Source organism: Chelon labrosus (genome assembly GCF_963514085.1).
Source record: "Chelon labrosus genome assembly, chromosome: 6".
Lineage (NCBI taxonomy): Eukaryota > Metazoa > Chordata > Actinopteri > Mugiliformes > Mugilidae > Chelon > Chelon labrosus.
The window spans coordinates 4,480,145-4,504,466 of NC_140342.1; the positions used below are offsets into that span (position 1 = coordinate 4,480,145).

A 24,322-nucleotide genomic window follows, 5' to 3' on the forward strand; every position below is an offset into this window, starting at 1 on the left:
ATCTTTGCCAAAACAGAATCAGTTCACTGCAGAGCAACCAGCTTTCCACCACAAAAGTGTTTGGGAGAGGAGGTTGGTCTGGCTCACATGCTACCACACCAGGCAATGTTTTACAGCGGGTTCAGAGAGTAGACCACTTTCTTTCAGCACCCATGTTAACTAACTAGGCTTTACAGACAGGACCCTCTGCAGATGGCTTCCAACCTGCAGTGGTAGTTTCAGTGTCTGGTCTATTTTCTCCAAGAAAATACACTGATAATCTATTATTATTAAGCTATATAAATAATATGTATGATATTAATGATCTCGTTATGGTAAGAGATGCAGTGAACACACAGTGCTTTGATTTCCCTGCCAATTTTCCCAGTATTATTTCCCCACAGTTTAGGCACCCCAGAAGAGGACATTTGTTTACAGTTGTTATCCAGGAACACATAAAAGCTTTATGTTGTGAAACCCTGACATCACTTTCAGCTCCACACAGAGCAGAGGATTTGAATCTCCTGCTGACAAGCACAGAGTTATGGGCATCTGCTGTGAACAGCTGGACCGTCTGAACCTGGGTTTAGGCACTAAAAATAATTTGAGCATGCACTCAAAATAATGCTGCAAATAGATTTTATTTATCGTATAACTTCATCCGAAACAGAAATAAAAATCGAATCACTGTTTGGGATGCCCCGCGCTATTCACCTGGGTACGGCTGAGGACAGTTTCTCAGGGGCCTTGACTGGTCGGTTGTTCCAAGCTTATTGGAGGACTTGCCTTACACTCTGTCGCAATGTGGCCTTCTAGCCACCGAGAACTGTTCTCTGACTGTACTCCGCTAATTGCAGAAGGAATTTGGAACAGATCAGACGATGATGGATGAGAATGTTAACATTCAGTTTTTTAACAAACAAGGTTATGTGACTAATGAAGGAAAAAAGGCACAAAAACAACAAGAAAAAAGTCTAGGCTTTGCAACTTTTCAAACCAGCCTTAACACATAAGCACTGAAACATGTTTTTTCTTGCTATTATTGCTACGTTCATATTTGACTTTTTTTTCTGTTTCAAAGAGTAGGTAGTAATGTTGGTTATTTTATTTGAAGTCAATGTGGCTTCAACAGTTGGAGCTGGATGTGTTAGTTCAAAATTCCCTCTTACCGTTCTTGTTCTTCCACTGCAGCTCAGCAGGGAAAGTCAGATCAAGGGCCGACAAAGAGGGAATGTCATACTAAATGTATCAGATTTCATGTCATATTAGCTTCTCGTGAAATAATTGCTCACACTACGCGCTTTAGGGATTCTCCAGTAGCCAGGAGGAAGCATCACTGCAGGCAAAATCTGCTTCAGCGCTCTCTCTCCTTCTGCCTCCGTTTTGGCGTCCACCAAACTCTGGCGAAAGATATCTGGCAGCTAAATGCTCCAACATGCTGAGCAGCTTGAGACAGTGTCAAGACCGAGTTAAAGAACACAAAGGGTGTAACTGGAGAGTTGGTCGATTCTTGACAGAAAGTTTGTCTCTGTGAATCACAGTACACAAAGTCATATGACCATTTGTTGATGGAAAAATATTTATCAGTGGAGTTTTAAGTGTTCACTCGTGTAATGCATTAAATTGGTCAAATGCAAATGAATGGCTTCGTATTGTCTCATTGCATGACTCACAACATACTAAAATCTGTCTTCTTGAGTCTTAAGAGGCGGTTTGGTCAGTGTCTTTCTGGCTGGCAAAGAACTTTTCCCGAGGTCATAGTCATTGTTTTATTTGAGTGTGGATAGGGGGCTTCATCAGTGACTTTCAAAGTGCTGAAAATGGAATCATTACACAGCCAGTGGCTCAGGCAGGTCTCCTTTCTGACCACTGTGCATGTAGATTTACTGCATAAGAGGCCCATATCATGGTGTCATTTGTTGATGCCCTTGACTGTGCAGATTAAGCAAACAACTTATGCAAATAGGCCTCTACATTTGCCAGTTTAAATTAATATGAGCAACTGAAACCCCATTTTTATTCAGCCTGTTTGAAAAGGGATTCTTTTATGTAAATTACTGATTATGATCCGTTTTTCCATTTCATCACATTTGCTTATCTTCCCATAACTCAACTGGTTTGACTGAGCAGATACTGTTCAATTCTATTTTTTTTTTTTCCTTTTCTTTCTTTCTTTTGCAAACATTTTCACTTAACCCAAGTTTTTTAGTGTTTTGGCCGGACTATGGTCGGCTACCTGTTTATGCATTTAAATGATTCACACTGGCCATACTGAAGAGTAAAAATAAATAACATTTTGGATCACTTTGTGTCAATGGCAGTGCAGTACAGTCAGTAACAACAGAAACACCTGTGTGCACACACGGCCGGAGGGAGAGCTCATCCAATTTATTTGTGCTAATTTATGAATACTCTGACCGTGAAGGATTCACTCTTTGTCTCTCCGGAGGCAAATTGCTGCTGTCTGTCTCTCGCCGTGCTGTCACCTTGACATTTCCATAACTATTTTTGACATTTTCCAAATTGCATAATGGACCTGATTTAGATTTATTTGATTGAGCTCAGCTGGCCAGCATCCGATTGGACACAGTGAAATGGCAAATAGCGCACACCAACTGTACATGTAATGTTATGTGTTTAAGTGTGCATTACGCCCATGTCTCTCGTCTTTCCTGCCTCTCTCTAACATCATTTCAGTAACCTTAAAAATGTTAATAATGGCATTAGATGAAGAATAAGTGAAATGGAACTGCTTGTTGCCTTTATTTACAGATGAGATATGGGATGATATTCAAACCGGCAATCGCTCTCTCATTCTCCTGCGTTTCCACAGCCTGTGTACTTTTGACTTGCCTTGACTTTGATACAAACCTGCTTCTTGGCAGGGTTCTCTGACTCTGTTCTCGCCTTCTTCTGCTCCGTCTTTAACTCTCCCCCTCTCACTGGTTCACTTTCTTCCCAGTTTCTGCCTGATTCTGTCTCTGTCCACGCTGCTAGCCTGTCCTCAGGGCTGACTGATTGTCCTTCATCTGTCCATCTTGTTCCTTCTCCCAGTCCTCCGCCGGTCTAGATACTGTGGCTTCCCTTTACCCCATCGACCGCCATTAAAATCACAGAGAAAAGGAACAAAATGAAAGCAGTCATATGACCTGACCCAGTCATCTGGTATCAGTGCTTCCTGGAGTACATGGACGACATGATATTCAATGTCACAATCGACTTCTATCTTCTGTATTTCCACAGACAGTCAGCAGAGCACGCTTTCTTTTTGTGATGCAAAATGGACCCGTGTTTATCACACGGCTGCTTGTTCGAGCTCCGAAGAGATAACGGTGGTGGCAACTTATAAATAATGATTCCAGTTTATTGGAACTTGACTTTTTACCTGGTGAACACATTTTGATGCTCTTTGTTCAGTTTTTTTTTTTTCTTTAAGGTATCACCGGAGTCAAAATGCAGATGAAATCCGAAAATTGAAAAAGACTGGCATGCTTTTCTCATACATAGAACAACAAGATTAATCGGTGTACCTAATTTTCCAGACTGTTCCTGAATCATCAGGTTTAAAATAAATGTCAGCGTCGGTGTAAATCAGTGATGACTGTCAGTCCATCTAATGGTAAATACCAAATAATTACATACTGCACCTTGCAATGCAATACACGATATCCATGGCAACCTTAGTCTGACTCTTTCCATTAAATAATGTACTGTTGACAGAGGTGAAGACTTTCAATGCATGATGTAACATAACTGATACTCAAGTCATATTCTTTATGTGACAGAAAATTAGCCATATATGCATGACTGATAACCACATTTAAATTTTCCCATAATTTACAAAGTCTGGGTCTTGTAAATGTGAGATCTGTTAATTATGAGGTAGTAAGTCCCAATTACAAGACAAGGCGTACAATTAGTTCTGTACAAAATCACAGAGTGAAAAAAAAAAAAAATGGTTAAGTTCACTTAAGCGTGCAGGCTTTAGCAAACATTTCATGCAATTAACCACAGATAAACTTAATAATGGCTGCTAAGCACTGTTCACTAATATCCATCCGTTTCTAAAATGAAGCCAGATGCAGAAACAAAAGTGTGGAGTGTGTAAAATTGAAACTGTTTGGCGTACATCTTGAAAACCTTGAAACCACAACTTCTTTATATTTAGACATTGGCTTTAGTGTGGCCTAGAAAGATGTAGCACTTTAATTAGTGAGCCTGGCTATCTGTTTATTATTATTTAAGCAGAATGTGTCAAGTTAAGCTAACCGACAACTGGCTTGTGACATAGTATTGAAACACGTTGGTGTATTTAATCATCTCACCTGTCTGTCAGCAACAAAGTGAACACGTGTATTTTCAGAACAGTCAAACTATTAATTAAAAGTTTAGGGAACTGCTTGGTAGTGACCTGGGCACAGATCTCCGGGATTTAAGTGGGGATTTTCTTTGTAACTGCTGACACATTTAATACGGCCTTACATAAGCACACATCCGTCACGAGTCATGTTCTGAACTTATACTTACTTTCAAGGTGAAATGGTTGAACAGTAGCTTGAGAGCTACTGTAATTTAAAAACACTGTAGGCATTATTCGTGAAATTGTAGCTGAGCCTTTCTCAAATTGTGCTGATGGCGTCATGACTTTGACTTTGATCCATATTCTACTTGGCAAGATTCTCTGACTCTGTTCTCGCCTTTGACTCTCTGTTCTCTCTGCTTACCCCTCACCGCTTCTTTCTCCTCTCTCCCTTTTTTTTTTCCCCAAACGCCACCCTCCTCCCCTCAGGGCGGGATGATCGCCCTCCTGCTGTCCATCCTGTGCCTGGTCCTGATCCTATACACTCGCAGGCGCTGGTGTAAGCGCCGCCGCATCCCACAGCCCCAGAAGAGTGCCAGCGCCGAGGCGGCTAATGAGATCCACTACATCCCATCAGTGCTGATGGGAGGCCAGGCCCGAGAGAGCTTGAGGAATTCCCGGGGTCAGGGGCCAAACTCCAGCGGTACCCTCAGCATCCGAGAGACACCAATTCTGGATGGGTACAAGCAGTGTTTGAGTGGATATAGGGAGTGGTTGTATGTAGTCTGAAATAGTTAAATACAAAACATATTCACTTGCATGAGCTGAAAGCAAACAGACAGTATTACTGAGATGAATAATGAGTGAATTTGGTTTGTTATTTCACATTTGACATTATCCGAGTTTAGAAAGCTCTTACAATAATTCAGATTGCATGCTGCACGCTTGTAGTTTGGAATAAGCTTAAAGATGTCTTTACCTTCTCACTTCATTCTGTCACACTTGGAAATCTCTGCTTCATCAAGCAAATCAGCCGCTTAGTGGCATGTACTCCAATTTAGATACGTTGAGATAATGTTACGCTGACTGATTTCAACCTCGTCCCCAGGTATGAGTACGACATCACAGACCTGCGTCACCATCTGCAGCGGGAGTGTATGAATGGTGGGGAGGAATTTTCCAGCCAAGTCACCCGTACACTGGACTCCCTCCAGGGCTGTAATGACAAGAATAATATGGACCTTACACCTGGTAAGTTGACTGATGGTCAAACCGCCTGGTCAGACATGAATAAATGCCCTAAAGCTGCACTAAATATGTCTTCTGTTAACAATAGATGGGACAGACTAGATATAATGTGAAAGGGGTAGTTTTTAGTCCTCAACTCGGATGATTTGCTGCAGAGTTGCTTTTTACTGTAGCTTTTCAGCTTCTGATCTCTGGAGAATGTTTACTGAATGGCCCATTCTTACACTTTATAGTTAACAGCTTTCAGGAGAAAAAGCTTAAAGAAATTCACTTTATATTAAAAGCCCAACCAAGGAGCAGACGCTTCAAATGAATGCTAATGCTGCTCTGCGTCTTGCACAACATGTCGTAACTGTTGGCTAGCAGTTACTTTCAAAGCCAGCATATTAGAATCCCTGTCCTAACATGACTTGGTGATCAGTGAATGCAGCTTTGATGCTTAAGCTAGCCTAGGCTGCCTGCTGAAGCTAGGCTAGGCAGCGTGCAAAGGCTAGGCTAGGCAGCATGCTAAAGCTAGGCTAGGCAGGATTTGGTACTTCTGCCCAGCCTAAGACCTGATGTGCATTGTCATAAAGGTGATATTTGCTGTATGGACATTCTTTTGATCTGTTTATAGAGCACATGATCAGATCTACATGATACTATATCCCTGTATCTTATTTTTACCGAATTAATATCTTTGGTCCCCTGTGAAGACAATTAGACAATTCCTTGAATTCCCGTAGCAAAGCAGAAACATGACTTGACATTAGTGCAAACATTTCCATGTCTCTTCTGGTTGTGAAGCTTTAAAAGTATTTTTTAACATAAGACACAATATGAGAACTTTTGACAGTTCCTGGAACTCCTGGAATAAGTATCATCTTTTGTGTGTCTCCACTACAGCAACTGAGAACATTTGTAGTATAGGGTGCATTGACTCATTTTTAGGTCCAACTTCAGGTACGCACAACAGGAACATCCAGGAAGATAACGCACAATATATGCACATGAAACTAATGGGGGTAATGAAACACGGGTGAAACCCATGAGGGGGGAGCAAACTATCACACAGGACGTTCAGTATGCGAACACCGGATTTGCCTACTCGGTAGTTTGGACTTGAAAATGAGCCTCCCGTCTGGAGGATGGGAAGCAGCATACTTGAATACGAAATGCATTCTGGGATACCTGGCTGTACCTAGTCCACACAAGTTACCTCACAATGCGTCGTCAATACAGTGAAAGGACAAGTACACATTCGGTATTTGGACTGTATCTGGTCAGATATCTACTTCGAATTGGAACAGTAGTACAGTGACTGATGATGTACAAACCAGAACACATATAAATAATTTCCATTAGGCAAAAGGACAAGGGCAGGAAGTGAAGCTAACAAGGTAAGGGATTGTTTAAAAAAACAAAAAACAGGAAACATCCAGAAACCCAAACAAGATTACTTGCTTACTCTGACAAATCTTAGGACAAAACTTCAATGCACTGACAACAACTGCCACAACTTCCTCCGCTATAAAACTTTCTTTGATAAGTTAATACTGTAAACTAACTACTACTTGATGTGGCAGAAGGTGATGCGAATCTAATGAGTAAAATTATTTTTCTTCGTTCTTTTCTTTTCTTCCCTCGAAAAAGTTATTATAGACCATGTCAGAAAGGTTACATTTGCTAATAGTGGAGGACAGTATAATTATATTAAAGCAGCTTCAGTAATTGCAGTGCAAATCTAAATAAAACTCATAGGATCTTTAGTTCAACACCCATAACAAGTTTTATTTCTTTCCTGGGCAAGAAGTAATCGGTATGAATATAAAGCGAATGATGGAGGATAATAAGGAGATTTTCACAAACATGAATGCTGAGAATGTTTAGCCAGTGTAACTCAATGAAGCCACTTTTTCATTTGTTTTCATAATCAATGCGACACTATTAGTTCTGGATGTAGACTGCACATTGGATACAAACGTCAAATATGCAGGCTTTCTATCAACGAGTTTATTCTTCATACTTGAAATCACACCAAAACGCTTGCACGATTGCCACAAATTTGTTTTAGTAAATGTAGTTTTTGATGCAGGTACCGTATATACCCTCTGAATTTCAATTAACAGGAGATTCAGCGCTCCAATTCATTAAGAGATCAGTTACGGTGATGTCGCTCTCGCACAGTGTACCTATAAAACCCAAACAGGCCCGCCGCGGCGCTGATGGAAGCGCAGTAATCCTGCGCATTATGCATTTAAGATGGGTAATACAATGAACTAGAGAAATAGAAAATGCAGGCAGCTGGCCATGCATGGAATATTGAGCAATATAAACATGGGAGAGGTCACTGAGAAAATAGCACTGGATTTCAGACTACAATAACACAGACTTTAGTAAATACATCTTGGCTGTCCTGACCTTTATTCTCAGAATAACTGAATAGTCATTCATACATAAACAAGTGAATATCAGAATTATGTTATCTCTTTTGGCCCTTATGAAATCTAAATTGCTTCGATATGAGGTTAGCTTGCAGTATATCCACAAGTGTTGCTGCTTTGATGTAACACATATCTCTTCTTTAAATGTTACACAATATAAATGGAACTTTGTCCATTAAAATGCTAAATTAGTCCTATACTTAAGGATAATTTTGGGTCCAAAGCCAAAGCAAGTAGAGCTCCCCCTGGTGTCTGGCTGCAGTATAGGTCACAAGCTCCACACCCACCATGTTAATGGATGGGACTTGAGCCAAACTAAAAAACAAAAATACACTTCAAATAATTTTTAATAAAGGATGGTTTCTGTCAGTTTAGGTAGTCAATATAATACTGATGCATGCTCAAGTTTCCATTTTTCCTGATACGATTTGTTTTAGTTAGTTATTTGTCGCTAAAGCAGCAGGATGTGACATTGTGTGATGACCACAAGTTGCCATGCCAACCGTTCCGTGAAGCGGTTCTGTGGGACTGTGAGAGTTGGAAGAAAGAAAAAGTACAAGTACAGTATACAATTCAACATTTCTTTGTAACTGGTGGAGGTAGAGCACGGCGCAGTATTAATTAAAGAAGAACACAAGTGAGTCTGGAGGAAGTGTGGGCGGGTCATCGATAACGTGGCTCCACTCTCGGACCGCACTGCACAGACTCTGGCTTCAAACTCGCAAGATGGCGCCGCCGTATTCCTTGGAAAATAGCATAGGGGAAAATAGCGTCAGTTTGGCTAATGCAAGGAAGTGGGGACGCAACATACTGGATGTGTTTTCTTAGAATTACTTGACTTCATGCTTCCTACATTGTGTTTTTAAAACCTATATTTAGCCAAAGACAACATGAAAAAGTGGGCGCTTTCTCTTTTTCAGAAACATAGTGTAGTTTTTTTTCCTTCTAGTTTTCATTTCGCCATTTTTATAATTGTATCCTACTTTTCTGCAGTGAGTGACAACACCAAGTTGGCCCTTATGAACAAATACAAGGACAACATCATCGCCACAAGTCCCATCGACAGCAACCACCAGCAGAACACCCTGCTTCCACACAACACCTCCACCAGCCAACGCAAGCGTCTCTCCAGCAACACCCGTGGTGAGTCAGTCTACCGGTTTGACACAAAATAGAAGAAAATAGCTCATATTTAACACCAGTGCTAATGTAGATACAAAGTTGTATCTTTACATGTATACAAGGATACAGGAACTGAACCATTGTATTTTAGAAAATACGTCTAAATCCCATTTGAAATGTTTTCTTATGAGAGTAGTGACAGAATGGCGAGACCTTGCAGATGTTAAAATCAAACCGAAATTTGAATTCTTACTTTTGTCATAAGTGAACATTAAAGGAAAAAGTTAAACAAACAGAAAATGTGGACATAATTGTGAACAAAATGTCTTGAGGCTCTGAGTGGTTTCAAATAACATCTGCAGACAGAAAAACAAAAGCTGCTGTTGCTAGGAGATGCTCTATCAATTTCCATGGCGCCCATAATGTCATACCGGGCAGCCTGCAAACGTTAATATAAGATGTTTTTTTTTGCTTTTGTCAGTGATTTCACATAACATTAAGAATAACTGCGATGTAAACCCTGCTTCCTTTACAACATCCGTCTGCAAGCTAGCTTTTAGTTGCTATCAACTAAAATGATGGTCTTTATACTTGTTTAACCCAACCACAACTCTTCAAAAATTTGTTTCAGATTTTAAGTTACAGTGAGGCTAAGATAAAGACTATATGATATATTTGGACAGAGTTTAGTTGTGAGTTTGATCAAAGTCAAATTATACAGATGTGCCATATGGGGAAAAATGTGGAATTAAGAAAGTTCCTCAGTGATTAGTTACTGTATTGCAACAAAATATATCCTGTAACCCACAAAGCACAGTTGCCAACTTGGCAGCCCAGCATTGACCCATGTCCCAGGTGGATAATTTAATCCAAGTAAGCAGGCGCCATCTTTGAGTTGAGTTGTCTAACACACTTCAAAATTGATTTCATATTAAAACATGTATTTTTATTTCAGTTTGACTTTTACATTACATTATCTTAGTCTAGATGCTTACAGAGTCAACTTAAAAGTCCTGCCACAAATGAATTCTTGATGGAGGAATAAAAAATACCTATTTCTCATTATAAATGAAACCTGATATATTTTGTGTTCATCTTGCCACAACTTTGCGATCAATGCTCTGCAGCACATCTCTGTTATCTCAAACATGTTTATCGCTCATAGTTGACTTGTTGCCGACAAGAAGTCACAGAAAGTCTCTGAATGCCACCACAAGTTTAATCATTGACAGCATCATGAATGCCCTTTGGAAAACTCCCAAGGACGCCCGAGACATTTTCAACTGGTGGGACAAAAGTTATCAATCATACAGGGAAAGAGCACAAGGCAACGTTGTAAAAGTCAAATCTGGATACATGAGGTCTTTGCAGAACACTAATGATAAATCCAGTGATGTATATATACCCGTATGATCCTGAGATATGAATGCCCTTTGGACAAGAAATAAAAACAATGTTTAGTGTGAATGTGGAATGGATGTGAAACCTATACATCATCTACGTCTATTGAGATAACATAAATATAACACTTTTTCTTTTCTTATTGCCATTGCTATCAAACCTCATGTGTATTTTATGTGTCGCTAATTGACACCCACCCGTCATCATCACAAACTCCCATCTTTTCCCTCGTTCACCTCTGTCTTCCTGAGCTGTGACAATGTAGGAGTTGTGCTGAATGAGAGGAGATTGAGGACCAGTGGAAATGAAGAGAAAGAGAGAGGTTACAGTTGATGAAATAGAGAGACATTATCCCATAAATGATAAACAAGAGGAAAAGAAGGCAGCGACATTTTCAAAATGTCATTTTGAAAGTTTCCCGTTGACCTCAGACCATAATTCACTTTCCTCCATACTCGGCTGCACGGATGCTTTATTCTCAGCCCAATTAAAAACAATTCTGTGTTGTTAGGCGCTGCAAAGAAACTCGAGAAATAAACTTATTTTTCCAGCAAAAGAAAAAGTGCACGGTGCACAGTAACTCAGTCCTTTTCAAACCGTTCAGGAGGATTGTAATTGCAACACAGGAACACAACACAGTACACATTCATCTGTGCATGTTATTTCACTCATGTATTTGTTCTACCAGTCAGTCACTTTCATTCATTGCATTTCATTCATGATTACTGCAAAGGCAACATGACTCTTAGGAATTTCTTGTTTTATTTATTTATTTTTTTTAAAAAAAAGCATATTTCTTTCTTTTTCTTAGTGTCTTTGTTTAACCTTGACTCTCTCAGTGCACACCTGCAGCCACCATGGCTATTCTCAACGGTGAATATAGCTCAAATCAGACAATTGGAGTCTAGGAAAAGAACATTAAAGCAAACGCTCCTATCAATAATGGAGAGCAGAAAGAAAATGCAACCAACAGAAAGCAGAATAGGGCACTGCTGGTTGCACCAAATGTGGATGTTGGAATAATAAAAACTCCAGTGACCAGAAATTGTTTAACATGGATGCAGTGAACTACAGACAACAGAGTTTGCCTTCCCAACTAGTCTGCGAGACTTATAACAATGATGAAAGAGTTGAACGCTCATGTTCAAGCTGGCATTACGGTTGTCTCAAAAACAGCCTCCTTATTCTTTTCAGTGCAGCGAATGTGTGGGACAACTAGTGTCCTGACACAGAGGAGACAGAACACATGAGGTGTGTGTGTGTGTGTGTGTGTTGGCTTGTCAAATATTTGCAAGGGCGCATTCTGGTGTGGACTGTTGGTTAGATAAACAGCTTTGGGACCATGACTGGTGCGACCCCATCTATGTCCATGGCTGTGGTACCTTGGGCAAGCACATAAACCCCCACCCTGCCAAACTCTGACTCTGGCGTCTGGCTCTGGCGTCTGACATGGCGACCCAGTGGAGGGGGTCAATGCAGAGAACAAATTGACTGTATGTGTGTACATGGGTACATGACCAATAAAGCTGATTTGATTTGCTATGAGGAGGCACAGTGGCAAGGTGGTTAGTACTGATGCCTCACAGCGAGAAGGTCCCGGGTTCGAATCCATGGGCCGACTGGGCCTTTCTGTGTGGATTTTGCATGTTCTCCCTGTGTCTGCGTGGGTTCTCTCCAAGTACTCCGGCTTCCTCCCACCGTCCAAAGACATGCTCATTAGGTTAACTGGTGATTCTAAATTGGCCGTAGGTGTGAATGTGAGTGTGACTGGTTGTCTGTCTCCCTGTGTTGGCCCTGCGATGGACTGGTGACCTGTCCAGGGTGTACCCCGCCTCTCGCCCGATGACAGCTGGGATAGGCTCCAGCAGACTCCCGCGGCCCTTAACAGGAATAAGCGGGTACAGAAGATGAATGAATGAATGAATGAATGATTTGGTATGAAACTATGCAAAATTAACTTCTGTATAGTTGTCACCAGTGATTGAGTCGCTTGCAAGGGCCAAATAAATCTTTGATGGTGAGTTCATCTGAAGAAACGGAAATACAAATTTGGGCTTTTGATCAATAGCAGATACTCTACATGGCACAGTTAAATAATGTAACAGGAAGATGATGTAAAAGTCTCAAACTGAGGAGGCAAGTTAGCAAGCTAGCTAGCCAGGAGAACTGTCATGACTGAGAGGATAACTAAAATGTCACTGGCTGGCCGTGCAGCTGTTCACCCTGTCGCATGCAGACATATGTCTACTCAGTCCGAAACAGTTCTATGAGACTTAAACCTCCCACCTCCCACTTTTTAGAGTAATCCAGCTGCCACAATGTAGAGCTCTCACTAAACATGGCTTAGCCTCTAGTCTGTTTGGTTGACTGACAGGTATAATGGAGGTTACTCTTAAAAGATGACTGAGCCCTCAATGTTGAAAACATGCTGGACCGTGACAACGTAACTGTGTACTGAGACCTTAATCTTTATAAGAAAAGCAAAGGGCACACAAACGGTTCTCTTAGTCATTTCTTCATGGACAATGATTTAGACAATATCCTTGTTATGCAGGTGAAACATATTTTGCTCCTACACCCAGTACAAAGCATCTTACAAATGTTTCTAATTTACTCATTCTCACTAATACTCCCTCATCAGTAGTGGTGGAGATGACGTTTGGTCTGCCATCAGAAGCAGCTCTGTAGGCTACAGTGTCTTGCCGAAGGACATTCTGGCATGTGGGGGGTCCAACCCTGCAATTAGTCGACAACCCTTTCCACCACCTGAGCCACGGCTGCCTGATTAATGTAAAGGGGTAAGGTTATAAAGTTGCAAACAAGCTGATGCTGAACACACAATGGCTATGCCTTGGCATACTGCATGAACGACCAAAAAAAAAATAAAAATGCAATCATAGAAACTTAATTTGGAGGAGACGAGATTGGAATACCAGCCTAAATTGTCAGAAGAAATTATAGGATTTAAATGTCATGTGGAAACGTTAAGCTATGAAGTTACTGCACGTTGGTCAAAGATCTTTGCGAGACACGTGTGACATCCACCATGTAATGCATAAATATCTCATCTGTTGCAATCTCCAACTTCAAAATCCTTTACAGAGTGATCTAGAGCCTCTGGGTTTTCCTTATCTTCCTTCAATAGTCCTTCTCTTGTCTCTTTGTCTTCATCGCTTCCCCTTCCTCTCAACTTTGAGAGTTCGGACAAGGCCTTGGTCTGCTTTGTTCTCCCTGAGCACCCACTGACTCTATAGCTCCGTGCTCGGACAAGAAAAGGTCTCCTCCCAATTAATTTTGTTACAGTATGTTTATTCTTTCTGTAAAAGCACAGAATATGCAGGAAGGAAGTAAGAGAAGGAAAAATCCCTGTGCATTCATTATAATTGTTCAATCAGTAGTATCATCTTGGTGTGTGAAAACAGAGGGACTTGCTTCCTAATGCACTACACACACACACACACACTTTTTTGAAATTGTAGTGCTTCCAGGTACAGATTAGTATGCTACAAAGCCAGCTGCATAGGAATGAGGCTGTCTAAGCAGGCAATTAGATCTGCTTCATGCCGTTTTGAGTCGCTGTAGTTGGTGTTTCCAGTCAACTATTTTCATCTTTGTCATGAAATATGCACAGACAGAGCTATTGTGCCCTCAGTGGACAACTTTTGTGCATGGCAGAGGCAGGTAAGGTAATGACTCTTTCCTTTTTTTGCTGAAGATGCCCGAGCGCTTCTCTTCACTCAATATGTCAGCAAATTTAATGTACTCCAGAGTTATTTCTAAAGCAACTAAAAGTACCAAAGTTGCCAAATGAGCGAAAGCAATGTTGGACGGAGTGAAGAGAGCGGGTCCAGGCCTGCGGGCCCCCCATCAGTATTTAATGATCATTATTGCTGAGGGGGAGCATAATTTGTCCCTAATTAGTTGTGGACTGGACAATTTACCTACACATATATAAATACATATTTAATGTTGTCTAAATTGTTGGATGGGGTTAATGCTCCATTGGGAATATTGTACCCATGCATACACCGGTCAGCCACAACATTAGAACCACTGACAGGAGAAGTAAATAACATTGACCGTCTTGTGACAATTCAGTGTTCTGCTGGGGAACCTCTGGACCTGGCATTCATGTGGATGTTACTTAGACATGTACCACCCACCTAGACCAGACCAGGCACCCCCACCCCATAGCAATGACACTCATTGATGGCAGCAGCCATCCCCAGCAGGATGCAGCCTGACACAGACACACACATAAAAACGGTTTAGGAACAACTCAAAAAACATGAAGAACAGCACAAGGTGTTGACCTGGCCTCCAAATTCACTAGATCCCAAACTGATCAAGTATCTGTGGGATGATCCACAGAGGCCCCTCCCCTCAACCCATAGGACCCAAAGGCCCCCACTAACAACATTCTGTTGCCAGACACCACAGGACACCCTCAGAAGGCCCATGTCCATTCTCTGATGAGTCACAACTGTTTTGGAGGCACAAGGGAGACCTACAAAATATTAGGAAGTGGTCATAATGTTATGCCTGATCGGTGTATAACAAGGGTTGACAAGTATATTTACAGGTTGTTGACAGTACATGCAGGTGGGGCTATTAAGATTATTAACATTAAGCCATATCAGTGAGGCAGCATAAGCCAACTGGAGGAGCCTGTATTGATGTTAATCATTTCACCTGTGACTGTTGCTGGTAGGTGAATCTGGCATGCTTTCACAAGACATAGCATAGAAAAGCTAGAAAAAGGAAAAACAAACTATATATTTTCAGTTCTATGTTGTTGTCAGTGCTGGTTATACTAGGTTTGGCTACACCCATGAGCTGTGTTCTGTAAGTCTGCGCTACTGACATCATTGCCATTCTGGGTTTCATTTAAAGGCTGCACTGGTCTTGAAGCAGCTGTTGAACTGTAGTGAAGAGACAGGGGCACAAAGAAAGAAAAGCCATATATTAGCATCAAACCTAGGGATATGCATATCAGTATTCTCGACTACCCGACAAAGAATACAGCTTTGTTGTATTCAGCTGTTTCAGTAACCCACGCATAACAACAGAGACATTTGAACCTGGTAGACCTAACTGAAATGCATTAAGATAATTGTTATCCAATAATATAAAGGTTCTTTCTGTGGGCTTTACAATGGAAATATTCCACCAATCCATTTATTTCCACTCTTGGTTAGATTTTGTATTCGTGAATTCAAATCATAAGCCTGCCATGCAACTGCCAAAATATTATTACTTTGACTGTTTTTGCCTTGGTCTAAAAATTAAACATAAAAGTGATTTGGATAATTGGAGCGAATAAAGTCGGGTCACGCTATATGAGCAATCATCTGAAGGCAATGCTTAGAAAGACATTGCTGTTCCTTCTGGAGCCCCTCTTGTTCTCATTGTTTGGTCCCCAGTTGGAAAAATAAAGCGCCTCGTCACATATTGTGTTGTCGAATCTTCTCACATTTTGTAAATTTAATTAAAACAAAGAGAGTAGGAAGCTGCCAAATCATTATTGTAAGCTCTTGAGGGACACAACAGAACATCAGGGTTTTTTTTGAGGGGGGACGGGGTAAATTTGATTCTCATTTTCTGCTACACCAAAACTAAAAGGAAAATCCATGATTTTAAATGTTACTAATACTAGCCTTTGTATTTCTTTACCAAACAATATTCACCAAATGGCATGGTGTCATGGAGGGAATAAAAAATAAGCACCCCAGAGCTGAAAACAATCATCTTCCCACATAAATTATTGATTTGCGCGTTCTGCTCGACTGTGCAGTCAGAATTCGGCTCATTTGGTTAAACAGTACTGTAAACACTTTTTGTTTATTGCCCGGGGCAGTGTTTATTGTGCACTATTTTGCATTAATGTTCAATAGTGCCTCAATAGTTGAAATGAACCCACACTGTTAACCACGCATTAGAAAGCCTTTCTGCTGTGTGCAAATAGCATTGTTGGCTATGGATACCTGGGTGCTGGTGTCTGCTGTGCCATACACCCGGGTCTATATAGCAACATTGGCTACATTGCACTACAGCTGCAAATGACATCAGTTTTAGTGCTAACACTGACTCCTTGTCAGTTTATTGTAGCAGCAAAATCAAAGTTGCAGGGTTCTGTGGTTAAACAAAAATGAGCGTTGGCCGCAGGCTAGAAACTGTCTCATGGTGCTGTAGTGCCTTCAAACACTGAATTCATTCCTTCATATTCATACTGTATGCTATCACATCCAGTGCATTTGTTCTCTTTTTTCCTTATACAGTTACTGATTCTACTGAGCAATGAACCTTGCATAGCACCGTCTCTTGGACTGAATCCATCATTGTTCTTTCTTAGTCAGAGAGACACAGATGTACTCTGGATTTTGCATAAGTCAAACTGCATGGTTTTACTGTTGACATAGCCTCAGCATATGGTAAAGACTGCTCATTTGTACACAGCTCTTGAGTACAGTATGTATGTAGTGGTGATTTAACCATACTAATTTATCGGTTTGGACACATGGACAGACATCCATTGTGTTTCCTAATGACTTAGCGGTTATTTATGCTTGTATATTTAGAAGTCAGCTGTGTGGGAACTAACTTCATTAGTTCAGTTTTTTCATAGCTATGATTTTTTTGTTTGATATGAAGTATTGATAGTTACATTTTTTGATTTACTTTTTGGTATTTGAATATAAAAAAAAGCTAACAGCTAGCTAAGTCTAGAAGCGGTTCTTAAGTCTATCTGGGCCCTAGGCAAACCTTTTCAGGGGGCCTCTGATTGATCTTCATTATCTTATATGTAATGTGACTGGTGAAAATGCTTTTTATTAATGATTATTAACAACTATTATTTAATAATTATTATTTTAACTCACGCATATTAGCATCGACTCTTTAAAAGGGCTTGGGATCTACCTGTGCTGGTGCAGTATCATCGTCGTGGTCATGACAGATTGGAGATTGAATGGTTCTCACAAGGAATGAGCATTGCACATAATAAATTAAACGTGGAATGCAAGACTTTTAGTTTGTAGGGGACACTCTTTTGTCTTTAGCTGGTGTCAGAAACTACAGCAATAATCCTGAAGGGGAAAAAAAGCCAAGTGATATGGTATGATATGGAATTTATAATAGTAGCATGTTAATAAAGGCGAGTTTTACATTATAGAGTTTAACTATTGAATGTTCTACTTCAAACATAGCGTTCACTTCGATATTTTATTTGCATTTCATTTGATAGGAACAATGAAATGTTCCAGCAGTACGATGGATTAAAATTGTGCTGCTGCCTAGACTATGGCAAGTTAGCTTTTTTATTTTTACAGCAGGATCCAAATATGCATCTTCCTCTTGCTGCGGACACACTAGACTTGGTCACGGTAAACGGAGCTGGTCACACTGCTGAAATAATGTAATGCAAGGGGGACGCTATTCTATTAAATTGTCTTTAACCCTTAGTTTAGACTGGATTAGGAGCATTCAGATAGTTATGTGGTATTAATCATTATCTGCTTCACTTACCACCCTCTTGCTTTCTTTTCTCCTCTTCCTTTCTTTTTTTTTTTCACTCCCAAAGTGATAAATTTGTCGTGCTCGACTTCTTTAAAGAGTCGTGCACACGCTTGTTTCAGGCGGGCGCCTACTGGCCCGGGGCCTTAAGGAGTTGCCTGCCTTGACGCTTGTCAGGAATGCCTTTAACATTAGCAGCATTCTGATGGTTCTTCTTGTGATTTTATGAGTCACTCAGAGGAATAATCAGCATCTCATTTGCAGCGATTTTCATTTCACTTTCTATTGATGAGAATGTTCTTCATCAGCCTCATTGTGAGAGAAGTTTTCTGTAAGCACATTAATTTAAGGCAAAAAATTAGCTAAATCTTTTATTTTTTTTTCCTATGGAAAAATATCTGAAAAAAACAACAAAAAACAAAAACAACAATCAAAAGCAATCAGCGCTTCTGTGAGTTGACTTGCTTTTTCTTCCTTGTGTATTTATTTGATTTATTTAATAAGGATGGGAGTGATTCTAATCCTGTTTCAAATTATTGTTTCCATAAAAGCTGTTCTTGATATCAATGCTCTTGTTGTTGGAGTGACCTGTTGGTTTATATGTCCACTCCCCTCCTCTCGTGTGGATTGTCATTCTGGTGCCGTTGCCCTCTTTCTCCCCGGCTCTAGCACAGCTCCATATTTATAGAGTTGTGAAGCACAGGACATAATAACTTCTTCTGGTTTGCAAGAGGTACTCGTGTCTGCTGTGCATGCTGGTTTTCAGGTGAGCGTCCTGCAGTGAACATTCAGAGGGGCCTGTCTGCATGGCGACACTGAGCACAGCGCCTCCGTTTAGCGAACACTGACAAATGCCTGCTGTGTGTGACCGAGTCTTAATTTCTCAGGAGACGCTTTAATTCTTCTCTGTAAGTCAGGAAGGGACACACCGTTACATTTCAAGTACCATCCTGGTGAGAGATGTTGAAGTAAACCGTGGAGAGTGATGAAACAAAACTACTTGTAAGCACCGCGCCGAACCTGTGAGCCCTGTGATGCCATGGACTTGTTTTTTAGAAAGCATTTAAAAGAACACTCCCCCATAGACTGTAGAATTTATAAGCTTTGATTCAGTGACGCCTCAGATTTGATATGTTAATATCACTTTTTTTTATTTTTTTCATTTTAACATTTGTCTTTTTAGTAAATCCCAGCTCCATATCTGTGATAGGCCAGCATGCAGCGAGGAAGCTGTAAGGTACATTTTCTCTTTACTGTCTCTTGTTCATCACAGAAAGACATGCTGTTGCACTTTGAACTGCTTCCAGGTTATTTTAGTGTGGATCCATTACAGTGTAGCCGTGTTAATGTTCTCTTCTCTTTGAAACTCAAAGCCGCCCTTGACAGCTCTGCTCTATTCAGGTGTTTAAAGAGCCTTTTCTTGTAGCTGTGAAGATGAAAATGTGAATGGAATTTCTCTGAAATACTGTTACCTGTGGTCTACTTGAGTTGACCTCATCATTAGAGTTTTTCAGACTATTAGTAGTGCTAAAAATTTGCTTTAAACTATTATGAGTGGAATTTTAAAATGTTCTGTAATGAATAGGCTGGAAATCATTCATTGATGATGCAGATTTTCAGTACAATACTAGTGTTTACCAAAAAATAAATACATAAAATTATCCGTTAACAGTTAGAGATTTGTGATTCTTCTCTTTAGGTAACATTTCGTAAGTTTGCTTGAATACATCGGTTGATTGACATGAAATGTTTCAGTAATCCTGATTCACTCCACTCATTTGTCAAGCAGTAGGTCTGACTGTATTCACAGAGACATGAAACTAAGTTTAGAATCGTCAGAACTGCACTTAAAGCAAATGAAGAACTGTGAATAGAAGCGGCACAAATTGAGAAGCAGAGTTGCCGGTGGGTTCCGAGGCTGAGCTGAACGTAGATATAATGGCACACTCCAACAGACGTGATTAATGCAGTCAGTCGCTCGCTTACACCTTACGTACACTGACTGTCGGGATGCGCATAAATACATCTGTGAGAATGATTAGGCACAGCGGGCTTTTGAACTAAAATATGAGGAACATGTGCACTGTGACATGCTGGTGGCTAGGATGTATCTTACTGTGTATAATTGTGAGATACGTGAAATTTTCAAGCACCCTAGTTAAATGTGTTAGCATGCTAATGCTTGCTCCTAAACCAAAGTCACTAGGAATATGGCCTGCAATAGTTTTTGAGATATTTCAGTCCAGAATCAAGTGGTGTCATGACAACCCTGCAGAGCAATGTTACCGCCCATCGTATCATGCATGGCTACACAGTGACAAGAACTTGCTAATTATTCCTCTTTAACTGCTTTTCTGAGTACATCTTTGATTTTCACCTGGACATAAAGTCTGAGTCATGGTTATCACCACGTGCCATCAGAACTGATTATTCTTCTTTCCGTATGTTCTTGAATTATCAGTTCAACAAATGAATCAATAATATGTTCATTAATTTGAAGCCCATTAAGTCAAACTTAATGTCTACAGATTAAAGAAATGGCAATCACAGACCCAAAACGGCGATCCAGAACCAAATCCCGACTGAAGTTTTACTTGAATGCTACATCCTTTTTTTTCAAGCAAACTTTTTGGATTTAAGGGAGTTTAAAGCTCTTGCGTTAAGTACACAGAAGTGTTTTAGAGATGGTGTTTCTCAGCTCCTTTCATCGATCCTGCCTGAATGTGACAGTTCCTCAGTACGGGATGATTTTTAGTATCCATGTTTGTTGCTCTGACATTTTTATCCTCAGCGATCTTCAGCTCTGCTAATTCCTTCAACTTAGTCAGCTGCCTGTACTCTCACAGGATCCAATCAGTCTAAGGGACATGCTCGCACATGATCTGTATCTCTAATCAGGACCGCCTTCTTTGATGTCATTGCTTCATATTTGAGCAGACTACCCTGTACCGAAGTCTCATTTAAATGCGTCCAGGATCGATGACCTTCTTTTTGTCAGAACTTGGAAGGCACAACTGGCCCACATGACCTTTTCTGCCCCTCAGTCCATTCAAGTAATGTTTGGGGATATGGAGCACATCCTGTTCACCACTTCTTTTCAGATTGGCCTTAGTAAACTCAGGTAATATAGTGCTTGCTTGAGATTGCTCTTATATTTAAAAGCTTTCTGTTGGTCATTTTAGGACAAACTGCTAGCGGTGAACTTGGAACCTTTTAGCGTACGTAGTTGATGAGAACACAAGGCAGAGTGTATGATTTGCAGAAGAGTCGCAGGTTTAACACACTTGCTGTTTGTTCTCGGCTATATGTTTTGCAGGCTTTTTGAAGTGGATGACTGTTTTATACAACAAATACTGTATTTTGCAGTGTTGTCATGTGCTTAGGGTTTATTCTTCCAGGCCCAGAAGGACTGATATTCTGACCACACATGATATAAAGCATGCATAATATTATATGCAGCAAAGAGAAACCATCTCTGAAAGGCCTCGGTTCTTATTTGTATGAATGAATTGCAATGAATTATCATTCATTTCCATATATTGTCAATCTTATGGAAAGACACTTTTCTACATACATATGGATTTATTCTTTGTTTTATTTTATATTGTGGCAGAATGAAGGCTACCGTCTTTGCTGATTCCCCTGACTTTTCCACTAGCATCGTCTCTACTATTGAAAGGATTGCTTTGCATCAGATTAGGTTCAGGTATTCATGTTTTCCACAGAGGGAATTCAGATTACTTTGTCGATTCTCTAATGTTTTGATATCTACTTGATGCATAGTACTGCCATATATAGTGTCTCTCTCTATACTGTATATAGTAGAAACTAGACATATCCAATGAGGCTGTGTTCTGCTCTCTTCACTCTGTGAAGGGCGGAAGGGCACGTGGGTACTTATTTAACACGCGTCCAGTCACAGCCGGATGAGTTTGCTTGTTTCATTTCTAAATATGAGATTGTTTCAATTGCAGTGTTTACTTTCATCTGTTCTCCATGATAGCTGCAGAGAGCAAATGGTGGAATAAAGTGGATATGGCTTTGGCTCATTCAACTTCCCCACTGTTGTATTTGATTTCATTTCTCAGTTTTGCCATTTATATTCACAAATAGCAGTAGTTTTGACACTAAAGGACAAGTTTTTATTATGTGATCTACCATTTAGATGAAATAATTTATCTCTATTGTATCTGAAACAAACAACCCAACAATAGAGATAAATTATTTCATCTAAATGGTAGATCACATAATAAAAACTTGTCCTTTAGTGTCAAAACTACTGCTATTTGTGAATTAGTGTTAGCAATAGCAGTAGAATAATATTAACAACAGAACGATTGTTAATACTGAGGCTGTGATATAATAACCAAAGACCAAACATAAGAAGACAATTGAGTCATTTTAGAGGAATTAAATTTTCATGAAATTTAGAATATGGTGTTATAAGACATCTCTTTTTGTTCAAATATTTTTGTCTCACATATTATCAAAATCGGCCTGCATGTTGAATTTTGGACTATAGCTGATGCCTTTGTTTTTTATTTCTTTGCAGTTACTAGAAAGTATTTTCTGTTGCCTAGAACCATCTTCTTCCCCTTTTTAGTGAAGGAGGATCTTATTCATAGTATCTTCACTGCAGAGTTTTAATAGCACAATGAATAACGTTCCAGAGGACTTTATTCCCTGCCAGCAAAGATGTCTGGGGGGAAAGTGTGCAGTGAATATTGCTTTATTATTAAATCAGTCGTGCGAAATGCTGTTGAAACAATGGCATCAAATAAAAAAAAAGGCTTCCCACTTGTGAAGTTAGGCAACGCCAACATCTGTGCTGTCAGATAGTCATGGCTGCCAATAATATTTACGCTACACATTCATATCTTCAGCGCATATTGTTCCAAAACCAACAATACAAAAAGCTGATGAAGCTGCTTGTCATGAAAAAGTCCTTCTCAGTTTGTCACATTGACACTGCTGCCAACTGTGTTCTCATTCCCCCATTGTTTCTAAGGGATCGTCTCCAGTTTAATCAAACGCCGCCTCTTGGTTGGGGATTTTTGAAAGCTGTTGTCACAGAGCAACGTTAGCATGAATTTTATTTCGATTCACATATATCCCGCTGAGGCAGCAAATCTTGGCCGGTTTGATGGATTTTTTTCCCCCTCACTTTGTCATTCGCAATCCGCTAATACTTGTAAGACAAGCTTCAATACATGTTCTCTAAATTTAGCCAATCCCTTGGCTACAGCAATTGCATTATAGTCACGTTTTAGTGTAAGAGCAGTTTGTTTTTCAAAGTGTTTGTACATACTTGTTAACACCAGTCCTCATCCCCAGACAGTAGCTTTAAGTGACAAACAAACAGTCAAGTTCCATTCATTACAGATTTTTACCACTGAATGGAATTGCTCTCTTTAACAAAGCCATGCATTCTCCCATTTGTTTTGCAATGTGCGTTGCCATTCTTTTCTTCTTTCGCTTATTCCTGTGGGGGAAAGAAAAAAAAAACTTGGGATCCATCCCCTGCCCTTGTCGCAATTTTGACAAACCATTTCATTGGTTGTAAAGTTAGCATACGCCCCCCAGTGCAGGATGAGTCATCGCCTATTTTGAATAATTTTGCTGAAACTGGCAAACTTCTTAACACCATTCAGTATTTTTATTTATTTATTTTGTCAGTCATATATAAAAACATTTCACAATTTATTTCATGGGGACTTTAAGTGCAAGACAAGATAAAAAAAAAAAAAGAGAGAAAACAAACACAAAAACCAGTAGAGGGATAAAGCAGGAGTCATGTTGGAATCACATCCAAATATATGTTGTGTCGATCAGTGTTTCCTGTTTTCCATTTCACGCCGTCTCATTTTCATCTATGTATTTTTTTTATAAGAGTTAACTTTGAGGTAATGCTACTTAGACTTGGATAGATTTTACTGATGCACAAGGGAATTGCTTGTTCAGAGTAGCTCTGTTGCACATAAAATAATAATAAAAAACTGTAAGACAGTTAAAATAATAATAAAAACATTTAATAAAATAAAATAAAATAATAAGGAAATAAATAAAATACAGTAGTATAATCAAAACATATATGTATATATACAAAATTTGCATATGTACAAATCCACAAGAAATAGAAAAGGAAGTAAATATACACTATATACATAAGAAGGATAAATGATAAGGTGCAATAATATGGATGGAAATGATATCTAGATTCCTCTAAATGCTGCCAAACAACAAAACATCAAATCAGTTAATGCCACCTGTTTTGAAGACAAAACTGTGTGAAGTTGTCACTTGAAATGTTATCATTGTTCAACAAATTGACATCATG

General features: G+C 39.8%; 1 protein-coding gene across 1 annotated transcript in view; it reads left to right on the forward strand.

Annotated features, from left to right (window-relative positions):
• The window catches only part of astn1 (astrotactin 1), a gene marked incomplete at its 5' end in the record, with an annotated part of 409,253 nt that overhangs the window by 93,625 nt on the left and 291,306 nt on the right, over positions 1–24,322 (forward strand). The window contains 3 exons of the mRNA XM_084545838.1: positions 4,769–5,019; positions 5,388–5,530; positions 8,944–9,093. Of these exons, the coding sequence (XP_084401964.1) occupies positions 4,769–5,019; positions 5,388–5,530; positions 8,944–9,093 (544 nt within the window). The remainder of the gene's footprint in view (positions 1–4,768; positions 5,020–5,387; positions 5,531–8,943; positions 9,094–24,322) is intronic.